Source organism: Microtus ochrogaster, chromosome 21 (assembly GCF_000317375.1).
Source record: "Microtus ochrogaster isolate Prairie Vole_2 chromosome 21, MicOch1.0, whole genome shotgun sequence".
Taxonomy (NCBI): Eukaryota; Metazoa; Chordata; class Mammalia; order Rodentia; family Cricetidae; genus Microtus; species Microtus ochrogaster.
Window position 1 is genome coordinate 16,099,632 of NC_022022.1, and position 13,007 is coordinate 16,112,638.

Sequence of the window (13,007 nt, forward strand, 5' to 3'; positions counted from 1 at the left end):
TGAACTCTCAGAGACCCTCCTGTCTCTGCCTCCCAGGCACTGGGATTAAAGGCGTGTGCTACCACACCTTGAAGTCACAGAGGTCAATCTCCCTCAGCCTCCCAAGTGTTGGGATTAAAGGTGTGTACTACCACACCCAACTACTCTCTTTCTTTTATTTTTTACTTTTAAGAACTTTAACTTTTAGTTTGCATATATTTTAACACACTGCAAACCATTTAGAAATTTTCTTTGTCTTTGAATCTCTCTTTACTGTATATCTCTCTTTTTCTGACCACAGGAGTCTTTAATTTACCAAGCAATATCAGTAGGACTAAAGCTGTGGCTTTGCCAGCTAGATCCAGTCCATTCCTTAGCCTTCCAGCCTCAAGGCTGAGTTACTGGCTGTAACAGTGTTTACTGCCACAACTCTATGGATTTCAAGGTCACTGCCAGCAAGGGAGCTTCAGCAGCCTGTGCTTGCAAACCGCAGGAATCGCCTGCGTAAAAGAGTCAGAGTTTGCCCTGGCCGGACAGCCCAGAAAGCCGGCATTTTTAAACGGCGCAGCTTTTTTCCTGCTATGGCTGAAAACCGAAAAGCATGCATTCAGCTTTTCTTCAAAACCTTTTAAGTGTTTCGTGGCAGGACCTCTTAATGAGCTGCAGGGTTTTGTTGTTAAAGCTGAGTCAGGAAAGCCTCTCTTAGATGAGAGCGCTTGCTTGCCTCTAGCAAGCAGAGCAGACCCAAGAAATTGCCACAAGAAACATGCTTTACTCTATTCTTTTCCAAGCTTTCTCAGGCTTTCTGTGGACTCAGTTAGCCACACGTCTGGGCTCCAATGTAAAATTGATTATATAACTCCTAAAAAAGCAGGCAGTTTATTTAAACCAACAAAAAATAAAGACACAACAGGCCAATAACCAATAAGTTTAAATCAATAATCAAAAACCTCTCTCCAAAAAAGAATAACCAAGAACAAATTGCTTCAGAATGAATTCTAGCAAATATTTAATGCATAATTAATATCCATTCTTTTAAATATAATATCAAACATTATTTTCAAGTCATTTTAAGAGGATATCGCCACTCCATTACAAAAAACTCATTGAATACATTATGCAAAAATCCAAAACTATAGGTCATTATGCCCAATGAGCATAAATATAAAAATCTTTGGCAAATTATTAGCCAACAAAGTAAATGAACATTAAAAGGATTATATATAATACTTATAGACACTCAGAATATGAGTGCCATCACTAGGCTACATAGGAAATTTAATGTGCACAAATAAATAGATTGTCACAGCATGTGAACTAAATGACAGGCAAAATATGGACATTTCAGTACATACAGAAAATAATTTTATAATTTAGAAATTAGGTACAGAAAGAACTTACTTTGTTATCCTAAAAGTATTATATAAAAATGGATGTCCACATACAGAACAATGAAGGCAAGACAGAATTCATGTTATTGCAGAACTTTGCAGATGGAAATGAAATGAGAAATATTAATTACAACCTATATACATTTAGGACCTCTTCTAATCCAAGCCATCTACTCAAACTTGAGAAGTTATATGTAACTTGACTAAAATGCTTGCCTAGTTTCTCAAAAATAAATTCTCAGGGGAAAAATCGAAGTTTCAGTGACTCTTAGATCTAGCAATGTCTCCTGCAAGCGCCGTATGCATTCCTTTCTCCACTGTGGGTTCTGGCCTTCTTACAGTCCCTCAGTCTATGCTTTTGCTACCCTAACCTCGGTCCTATATGACTTAGACCTTTTGTTTTGATTTATTTTCATTTCTTCTGTTGTATGCGCTAAACATGCAAAGAAGTTGAGGCTGAACGATTTATTAAAACCCTTTATTTCTGAGAACATTTGCCTCCTATGTAGAAGTATATCCTTTTGTGCTTTGCACATGTGCAGCTGAGGCTCCTATCGGCATTCTTCACTAATCCCTTTGTCCATAGGTTTTTCTCTGCATAATAAAATGTTTAAGACAACTGTCTCTGATCATCCTGGTTCTGCATGTTGTTAACTTTTAGGGACATCCCAGCTGACAGCCTCAATCACCACAATCTGTGTTCCAGATTAGTCATCAGGGTTCCTGACTTGACCTTCACTAGATGAGTTTTAGGCAGTTGTTGCTTATTTTCAAAGATTGTTTTAAGTATGCTGTCAAAATTAACTAATTAATTATCACATCAATAAATCAGACAGCATATAGATTTCATAAATACACCTATACAATGAATTTTCCAAAGAATATGTAATAGGAAAAGGAGAGTTGCTTAAATAATTGAATTTGGAAACTTATAGACACATGCAGTATGATGAGCTTGGATATGTAGTTTATACCACATAAATACCAATCCTTAGTAAACTAAAGAATTAGTTCACTAAATTCGTGAACTAAAGAATAGTTAAAGGGGCTGGAGAATTGACTCAGCCATTAAGGCACATGTTGCTCTTGAAGAAGACATAGGTTTGGTTCCCAGAACCCACGGTGTGGTGGGGGGGAGGTCTCACAACCACCCATAACTCTAGTTCCAGAGGATTTAACCACTCTCCTTACCTACTCAGGCACCAGACACACAGTGATGCAGAGACATGCAGGTAGGAAAGACATTCATCCATATAAAATAAAACAAATGAATCCAAGGTAAATTAAATATAGGACCAGAAACTTCCTAACTATTGGAAGACAGGGAGATATTAAACAGCGGTGCCTTTGTCGATGATATTTCAGACTTAACTCCAATTGACAAGATGGTTAACAAACCTCTTGTCATTCCACATTCATAAATCAAAACACTTTGAAGCCCATAAAAAGTTGTCAAGCTAGAATGAAAATAAAATTTAAATAATTGTGGTAATACACCTTGAAATCTGTTTGTTTGACCTGATGATATGAAATGTAGTGACTATCATCAATGAAAAATATGAAAATATAAAAAATAAAATTATCAAATACAATGACATACTGATGTGAAAAATTAGTGATGGAGGGATACTCAGAAATCTCATCCTGCTAGAAATATATGCACATGGATGACATTCTCTTCATGTATGTAAAGCATTATCTTACTAATTTTCCCAGTTAATGCACAGTAAACACCCACTCAGTCAGCCAGTGCACTAGCTGATTCTGTGTCATTTCTGGTTCTGACATAGAATAACTTTCCACCATGAAAATTGCAGGGAACTAATAGTCTTTACTGTTCAACATCTCTATCATATCTGTTATTTGCTAACACTATCAGGTGACTGGAAAAACAGTATTGTCTGAAATTGAAAATCTGGGTAACATGTGTTTTAGAGAAGAATGCAATAAGGTCCAATTTAAAGCTGTGTGATTTAAGGGCATCCACCACATCAGCAGCCAAAGGTGGTGAAAGCTCTTGGAAATCTCAGCATGGGGGCCAAGCCTGGGATTTGGAAGGCACTGGTCTTTCAGTGAGAGCTGAAACTTGAGATTCAGGCCACAGAGTCAGGCACAGGTGAAGAAAGCTTTTCTATAATGTAGAATAAGAAGCATAGCTTAAGGCCGAGGTGGACAAAGACAAAGCAAACATAGCCTTGTGTGTGCACGCATGCAAGCACACACACAGTCACATCTGTAGTTAAGATATATAACCTATGACCCTCTCATTTGAAAACACTTTGTCAGTAAGTGTATATTTACACTTTACTTGTTCAGTAAGTTTAGTTTTCTCTTTGTTAATCTTAAAGAAAACCCTACAAAATTTGTACACAACATTTTATTTATAAATTCTAAAACAGTAACCTTGTTTTCGAACTGGGCCTTATTTTTAAAAAAACTACGTATATTAAGTAATGCAAGCTGAACTATACATGCAATATATCATATTGCATATATACACACATATATGTATGTACAAACATACACATACAGAGACAAATACATAACGCCATTTGGGGATGTTGCTTTATGCTGTAATAACTATAGTCAAAAACAAGCCACAATTTATCTGCAGTATTGACAAGATTGGATATTTCAGTGCCCAGTTACAGCAAGCAGAACAGTGTATTCATTTCAGGTTAGAAATATACAGCACCATCTGCACTCTTGCTGTGGACGTCATTCACAACAGTGCCCAGTGTTTTGCCTCTGAATGTGCATATAGGAAAAATTACAGGAGTAATTACTTACCTTATGTTGAAACTTCCCTTTTTATCTAGCCTAAAACATATTTGATTCTTCTCAAACTATCGTCAAACAGAGTTAAAATACTATCAATACCAAGGGTAATTTTCTTCCATATCCATCTGTATGATACCTGTCCACATGGACACACACACACACACACACACACACACACACACACACACCCCTCCAATTTTCCCTAAGGCACATGTTTACATTCTTGGTGTAGATAGGAGACTGCTCATTCATTTCCCAGCCACTCAGATCTGAATAATCACACAAAAACTATATTAGTTACAACACTGTTTGGCCTATTAGCTCAGGTTTCTTATTACCTAACTCTTACATCTTAAATTAACACATTTCTATTAATGTATAATCTCCACGAAGTTGTGGCTTACCGGTAAATTTTCTGGGGCATCTGTCTCCTTCGACAGCCCCATGGCGTCTCTCTGACTCTGGCTACTGTCTCCCTATATCTCTGAATTTCCTGCCTGGCTTTATTCTGCCCTGCCTTAGGCCGAAGCAGCTTTATTCATCAACCAATAATGCAACACATATACAGAAGGACCTCCCACATCATCTTGGTTTATACTTAAATAGTATTTTGATTTAATGTAAAAAACAAGAGTCAAGCACAATGAGACCACCCAAAGTTGTGGCTCAGAAGTGGGAGGAGATTAGGTGTAAAGAATTTAAATTTGATCAGAGAGGGAGGAATAGGTAGATGGATGCAGGGAGAAAAGGATCCATGAAAGCCAGATAATCCCTGGTGGAGAATGAAGAGTATCTATAGCTACAGCCTAGATGCCACCAGGCTCTTTTTTTTTTTTTTCAAAACCAGAAACACAATAGCCTTTCAACGGGCAAGTTTGATGCCTTTTTGCATATTAAGTGAGCTTTTCTCTGCTTTATAAGTGGTGGAGGACAGAAAAATGATTTTCTATGCAAGTCATGGTAATCTTTATCTACACAAGACACATGCCTATAAAATTAAGGTTCTGCTCAAATACCTTTTCTTTGGAGTGATGATTCACAAGAGAACAGAGCTCTACTTCTGAATTAAGTAGCCCTGTCCATTCACTAACTACTTTGCCTGAGAATATTTATCCATTTTTGTATTTTTCAAGTATTTGTCTTTCATAGATAAACAGAAAGCAGGAAGAAGGGCTGAGGGGGGGACAGAAGAGGGCGATAATAAGGAAGGAAAAGAGATAGGGGAAGAAAAGAGGACAGAGACATTCGGCAAGCATGTTCTATCCCTAAGTGAGCCAGGTGCCTAAGTATTTTTATTAAAACATATTAACATCTTGCTTACAGTGGTCACTGAATGCAGCAATGTGCATTTCTATGTACCAACCGAAGATTTTCATCTAAACTGGTATCTGTTTCTGGTTATGTTTCTGAAAAAGCAAACTCCTTCAGTCCTCAAGTGTGTAATTTCTGTTGCAATTAGAAATCTCCTTGCGGCCTACTTTCTGCATTCCCCAATATCCCTCTGTGGTAGGAAATGAGACAGCCAGAAGTCCCACTGATGTACTGAGAGTTATAGAGGAGAAGAGGCTGGGCATGCTAAGGGGCCATCCTGAAGCCACATCCAGAGCAGTGAGATTGCTGGGAAATGAGTTTAGACCTCCTCACTTGCCATGGTCTGTATCTCAGTGCTAAGATGTTTTCATAAATTAAGTACAATGAAGCTGGGCTAATGGAACAAGAAGAGTAAGTTCTAAAATGATCCCCTCTTGTGTTTGAGTCACAGTATTTTGGAAATAGAGGGTTTTTTTGTTTGTTTGTTTGTTTAATTGATTTTCCTTCTGTTCACTACATCTATGGCAACTTTTAACTTGGAAAATATATGATAATTTCGTATAATGTTGAGGTACTGAAATCTGACTTGGGGCAGTTTTCGACAGGGAGATGGACCAATTGTGTTCATTTGAATGCTATGGTAAAAAGATACTTGGGAAAAAATTATGTGGCATTTCAGGTATGATACAAAAGCTTGCTGGTTTGTTTCTTGCAGGCACAATATGGATTCTTGGTGTCTGCCCAGCCTGAACTGCCGCTATTTTACACTCCTGTCGACCTAGTGGACATCAGTGTGGAAATGGCTGGGCTGAAGTTTCCCAATCCCTTTGGCCTTGCCAGTGCCACGCCAGCCACTAGCACACCAATGATTCGAAGGGCCTTTGAAGCTGGATGGGGTTTTGCTTTGACCAAAACATTTTCTCTTGATAAGGTAAGAAAATATGTTTGAAGCTACATGCAAATGTCTAGCATGCATTTTAATTCAAAGGTAAATATAAGATAGAATGTTTTTAAAGTTTGAGATGATAATTATCAAATAGTTGAAAACATTGAAGATTACATTTTATTTTATTTTATTTTATTTTATTTTATTTTATTTTATTTACTTTTCTGTCCCACAGATAGAGGGCTTGGAATATATTTTAACTTTGTATTGTCTAAGAACCATCAAAAATATAGTTTGCCTGGTGATGTGGCTCAGTTGGTAAAGTGCTTGCCTAGCAAGTGCAAAGATCTAAGTTCAAACCCCAACACTACATAAAACAGGTATGGTGGAGCATGCCTACCATCCCAGCACTCAGGAAATAGAGGTAGGAAGATCAAAATTCAAGGCCATTGTTGGCTACATTTCAAGGTCAGCCTGAGCTACTTGAGGGCTGCCTCAGAAACCTATACACAAATAAACAGACTAGTATAGTAGTGATTTAACATTCAATAATTCCTGTTTTAATTGAATTGAATTATTTTGATTGCTTATATTAGAAGGATGTCATATGATGTTCTGTTATTTGTGTGTATGACGTAGGGTTTTAATCACATTAAACATTCTTGTCTCAAATATTTTTTTATTTCCTTATGAAAAAAGCTTTCAATCTCCTTTGATCTACCTCTTTGAAATGCAGAGTATGTTTCTGGATTTATAGTCATGATTTTGTGTTATAGTACACTAACTGTTTCTAAGTAACTTGAACCCAAGTGATCCACCTTTCCCCTCTCCTCTCTCTTCCCAATGCCCCACCCAGCCTTTAGTTAATACCATTTGACTTTTAACTTCCTCTTTTAAACTTCCACGTGTGAGTGAACTCCTATGGCACAAGTCATCCTCCTGACTGGCTAGTTCAGTTAACATAATGATTCTGATGTCAATTCCATGTTGCTGCAAACTCAAGATTCCTTTGTTCTGCTGGAAAGTATTCCATTGTGTACCTGTGCTATATTTTCTCTATCCGTGCATCACTTAATGAATGTTAAGGAAGTGTCTGGTTTTGTGCTATTGTGAATAGTGTAACGGTTAACATGGAAATACATATTTTTTTACATACTGATTTCATTTGGATATATATCCCATGGGGGGATGCTGCCTGATAATATGAGGATTTCTATTTTTAATTCTTTGTTTTGACATTATTGTTTTGTGATTTGAGGACTGTGTAAATGTGAACATATGTTTCAATTCAAAGTTAGGAAAACAATGGATTTAGTTTGCATAACATCCTATTATTCACGACATGTCTTACAGACTTTCTCACTGTAATTTGTTGAGGGTGGTATTAAGATTTCTCATGAATTTCATAATAAAAACACACCCCCACCAAATTAATTCCATGTGACATTATGGTTTTATGCTTTTAACAGGAGTTCTACATATTGAGGAAATGATTAAATTTGAGATCAAATCTTTAGTGCAAAAAGGAGAGTCAGTGAGATGGCTCAACAGGTAAAGACCCTTAGTGTCAAGGATGGTAACTTGAGTTTCATTCTTATAACTTAGATGATAAAAGGGGGATACTGACTCCTAAAATATTTACCCTGGTAGCCACATGAGTCATATGGCAAAAGGATGCATTCTCTTAAGAATATATACAGACACATACACACACACACACACACACACACACACACACACACACAAATTAGCAAACAAATAAATGTAAGATAACTTTAAGCATTTAAAACATGTAAATGTACACTACTAAGGTTAGATGATTAATGGGATGGAAGACAGTCAGCATCCTTACTTGGTAGTGAATTAGAAGTCTAATTTACAGAATGAAAAGAAGCATTTCATGGGCCATTTATTAAAAAGTTTTGGACCGACAATCCACATCAATGTGGTTAGAACTAAGTTGTAGTTAGTAATAATTAATGTATTAAAATGGGTGGATCTAGTGACTAAATAGAGTATCATTATTTAAATCATCCTTATCCTGGGTCAAGAAAATAACAGAGAACTACCATGCACCATTAAAACTCATTCTTCCTTCTTTCTTCTCTTACTGGGATCAATAGCTGACATTATTAGTAAGTTATTTTGGCTTTCTTGGTCTGACAGTTTTATAAGAGGTTGGGTAAAGGTGGTTCAGGAAATCCAGAAAAAAACCTTAGGAGTTAGAAAAATTAGAGCAAGGAAAAATATTTCTTAAGGATTGTGGTAAGGTAGAAAAAGTATATGTGAAACTCAACCATTCAATTAAATCTGGATAAAGACTTTTGATAAAATAGTAATTTGAACTGGGTAGTCTGGATCGATTTAAACTATTATGGATGAGTTGTGTTCAGTTTTGTAGAATATTAATAGTGTATTTGTCCATGTTTCTCTTCATATTTTAAGAATTCCGGAAGCTGTAATCAAATGTTTAACCTGTTGGTATCAAAAATCTCCAGAGCATTTAATGATGTATTCATTATGCTATTTAATATACACACAAACAGGAATAGGTATTTAATCAGGTTACAAGTGAAGAATTTTGGTGCAGGTGGGGAGATAGTTGGTTTGGATTTGCTGCTGGTTTGTCAAATTCAATTCTGAGTCAACAGAATCATCTTTCCTCTATTGGTGACATGCATTGATATGTTACCCTGGGTCACTCAGGAAAACAGAAGCTGTGTCCTTTATAGGAGTCACCAGAAGAAGCAAATTTTGAAACTATCTTCCTTCTAAGCTTCCCATTCAAATATAATCTATCCATTCAGAAGTCTGTGCTATAAGTTGAGAAGATATGAACAAACATAAATAAAATCTGGCACTGAAAACATTGTGACAACTCCACTTGCTTATTTTGATAGTGGTATAAAACTAGTATGCCAGGACTGCTTTTAAGCTTATCTGTAAAAATTGTAATGACAAAAAAATCACAGTGCCACCTTGTACCTGAGTAATGGCATGTCCTAAAAAGAGATACTCTTCTATATATAAGTTTATAGAGCACTCAGTCTATCTCCTAGAAAACTACAGCTTGTTTCTTACTTCATCCTTAATTACCAATGAAACCTATCGTGAATATATAATTACATCATATATGAGTACCTGTGTTTTATTATGGATGAAATGTTGTGCATAACATTTGAACTCTCATTTCCCTCCACACAACCTTTTCTAAAGACAGGTATTAAAATATCACATATAATATACATGTGTGTGACATTACAGCAGACCGATTGGGATTAGACTTATTATAATTTATTATGCCAATTCAAGAATCTGTTTAAAACTGATTATAATTCAGAATCTTGACATTTGAAATTTGGATGCTCATAATATGACAAAGGCTAGTCTGTGGAGTTTTGTTATCGTATGAAATATTAATATTTCACAACACATCTCTGATGAAGTACAATTTGCCGAGGCTGCATATGATAAAGAAATTAAATGCTCACCAAGGGAGTTCAGTCAGAATTAGAGCCCTGCTTGAACATCTGCTGGAAGTTTCATTATCCCGTGCTATGCCAGTGCGGCTCCCTTGTTTTCCTAGATTGACAGCTGAATATTGCCATGATTCCTGCAGCAAATACATTTAGCCCAACGTTGCCCCCCCCTTTTTTGTTTTATTTTTTGGGGGGGAGAGTGTTGGAGACTGCTTTTGATTTCTAAACTATATTTTTTATACTCTTGACATTTGTAGATGCCACATTGAGGTCTAATATGGTGTAGCAGCAATAGGCCATTGACTTGCAGGGAAATGCCAGCTGATATCTCAGTAAACAGAAATATTATTATTCTTCACTTTGCCGTCTGTATAAAAGCTGGGTATGCTTTCTTGAGGGAGGCAAATGATCAGATTTTTTAATGCCAAATATAAAAAAGATCTGTGTTTGCTTTTGTGTTAAATAACATCAAAGATGGCTTTTATTAACTCTCTTCTTCTTTCCCCAAATCAATCTTTCTAAGAATGAGTGTCCCAAAATAAGTAGATGGCTTGCTTTGAGATGTTATTTGTGTTTTACAAGAGTGACAAGTGATATTTAAAACCAAATTGTGAAATCATTTTCTCCATAAATGCAAGTTTAAATTAAAAAACAGAAAGATGGAAAAGAAGCCAACCTGTCAGGCTTTATTAAAGCTAAATTATTATGATAAAACTGAGAATTGCTTTGTTTATGAAAAACGCTACAAAACTCTGTGGGTATCACATAAAATAACCTTTGACCTGGGTTCCTATTATATGAACAAGAAACAGATAAAACATTTTATTTATGTCAAATGTCTGTGTAATTCTATCTTCTCATAGAAATACATAGTATCAATTGTAAATGTATACCTCCATATCAAACACCTAATTGAGTTTTTTAAATAAAGTCTTGGATCAGTATACTTATTTTAATAAGTGTCAGAGGGTCAAATAAAAAGGCAACTGCATAATATATTACCTCCCAATATTTAAGACCTAAAGATAGCAGTAAGTTTCCTCATTATTGCTTTGTAGTCACATCTTATGGATTGTAGTTATTTGGGTAAAACACAAACTTACCACGTATCACAATGCTGAGCTCATAGCAAAGAGTTTGGTAAACTTCTCACAGATACTTCACAAAAATGAATAAATAGATTATTTGCCATGAGCATATTGAGTTTCTTCCCTCAACCATTTGAACAGATAGTTAACACATAAAGCAATTGACTGTTCTCAGTATTGATCTCAATCACAGGAGAAAAGGCCAATTTAAAATTTCTCATCTCTTGTGTTGTTTCTATACCTGTCTGAAACTGAAAACATCGGTGGAATTTCTGCATGCATGGGTGATGTTTGAAGAATGAGATCACTGAAGCTCTCGAAATGCAGAGGACTATTGAGAAAACAGAATAGGAATCACATTGTATTAGGAAAAATAGATAAAAATAATCTGGTCTGACTATGTAAAATCATGTATTAGTAATTCTGGCAGAAGAAACATAACTTGGTTTTTTGCTTGTGTGTGCGTGTGTGTGTGTGTGTGTGTGTGTGTGTGTGTGTGTGTGTGCATATGTATGAATGAGGCATCCAGAGATTAACATCTGGTGTGATGCCTCAATCACTTCTCTGTAGGTGGAGACTACTCTTTCATTTCCCAGCTACCATGACCTAAATAATTACACAGAAACCATATTAATTATAATACTACTTGGTCAATAGCTTAGGCATACTCCTTGCTAGCCCTTACCTCTTAAATTAACCCATTTTTATTAATCTATGTATTGTCATGAGGCTGTGGCCTACCAGTAAGGTTCTGGAGTGTTCTTCTCCTTCAGCAGCTACATGGCATCTCTTTAACTTCTCCTTCTCTCTCTCTCTCTCTCTCTCTCTCTCTCTCTCTCTCTCTCTCTCTCTCTCTCTGTTCAGTTCAGTTATCCTGCTGCCTGGCTTTGCTCTGCTAAGCCATTGGCCCAAACAGGTTTATTCATCAAACAATAAAAGCAACACATATACAGAAAAACATCACATATCACTTCTCCAAGTTATGTTTTAAGGCAGAGTCTCTCACTGAATCTGGTGTGTACAGATTTGGCTAGTCAGGCGGAACAGCAAGCCTAGAGATACTCTTGTCTCTTTATCTCCCAGTATGAGATTTATATATACTCTGCTCTTAATTTTTAATGTAATGTTTTAATTGGAATATGTGAATCAATCTCAGCTCTTTAGTCCTTTGACAACTGAGACATAACTCAATAAACTTGAGGGTTTTTTTAGTAAAAAAAAAAGTAATGCTATATCTTTAAATTAATGCATCTTATTATTATAATATAATATATATATATACATTTCTATATTAGAAACTTATTCCTTTTGTTGATCCTAGATCAACCTTATCTAAATCCAGTCCATGTTTTTTGTATAGGTCTATCCTGTGAGACATCATGAAGTAAATTGGTATAAATCTTTAATATAATACAAATGTGTTGGGTTTTGTTTTTGTGTTTTTCAAATTTTGTTTAATTTACTTATGTATTTTTATAGAAAGGGTTTCTCTGTGTAGCATTAGCCATCTGAAACTCACTCTGTAGAGCAGGCTAGCCTCAAACTCACAGATATCCACTTACCTCTGCCTCCTGAGTGCTAAGATTAAAGATGTGCACCACCATAGCCCAGCTTGTGTTGTTATTTTTAAAGATTTACTTTTAATTATATTTTTAAGTGTGTGCTTATGTGGGTATACATCTGTGTGCCTGTGTGTGGGTATGTATGTCTGTTCTCTCTCTGTTCTTTTTAGTAAGATACCCATAAAGCCCAGAAGAGAATATTGGTTAGCTGGAGCTGAAGTTTCATATAGGTGGTCATAAACCAATAGAAGTGGGCACTAGAAACTGAACTTGGACTCTCTGCAAGAGCCACAGGCATTCTTAACAGCTGAGAATTCTCTAAACCCAGAATTGTCCATTTTAAAATAGCGGACAATGAGGACTACTGAGAACTCAAGAACAATGGCAATGGGTTTTGATCCTACTGCACATAGTGGCTTTCTGGGAGCCTAGGCAATTTGGATGCTCACCTTACTAGACCTGGATGGAGGTGGGTGGTCCTTGGGCTTCCCACAGGGCAGGGAACCCTGATTGCTCTTTGGGCTGACAAG

General features: G+C 36.2%; 1 protein-coding gene across 2 annotated transcripts in view; it reads left to right on the forward strand.

Annotated features, from left to right (window-relative positions):
• Dpyd (dihydropyrimidine dehydrogenase) overlaps positions 1–13,007 on the forward strand; it is a 763,700-nt gene that overhangs the window by 382,867 nt on the left and 367,826 nt on the right. For both annotated transcript variants that reach the window (XM_005357199.2, XM_013350051.1), the window contains exon 13: positions 6,178–6,393. In XM_005357199.2, coding sequence (XP_005357256.1) covers positions 6,178–6,393 — 216 coding nt within the window. The remainder of the gene's footprint in view (positions 1–6,177; positions 6,394–13,007) is intronic.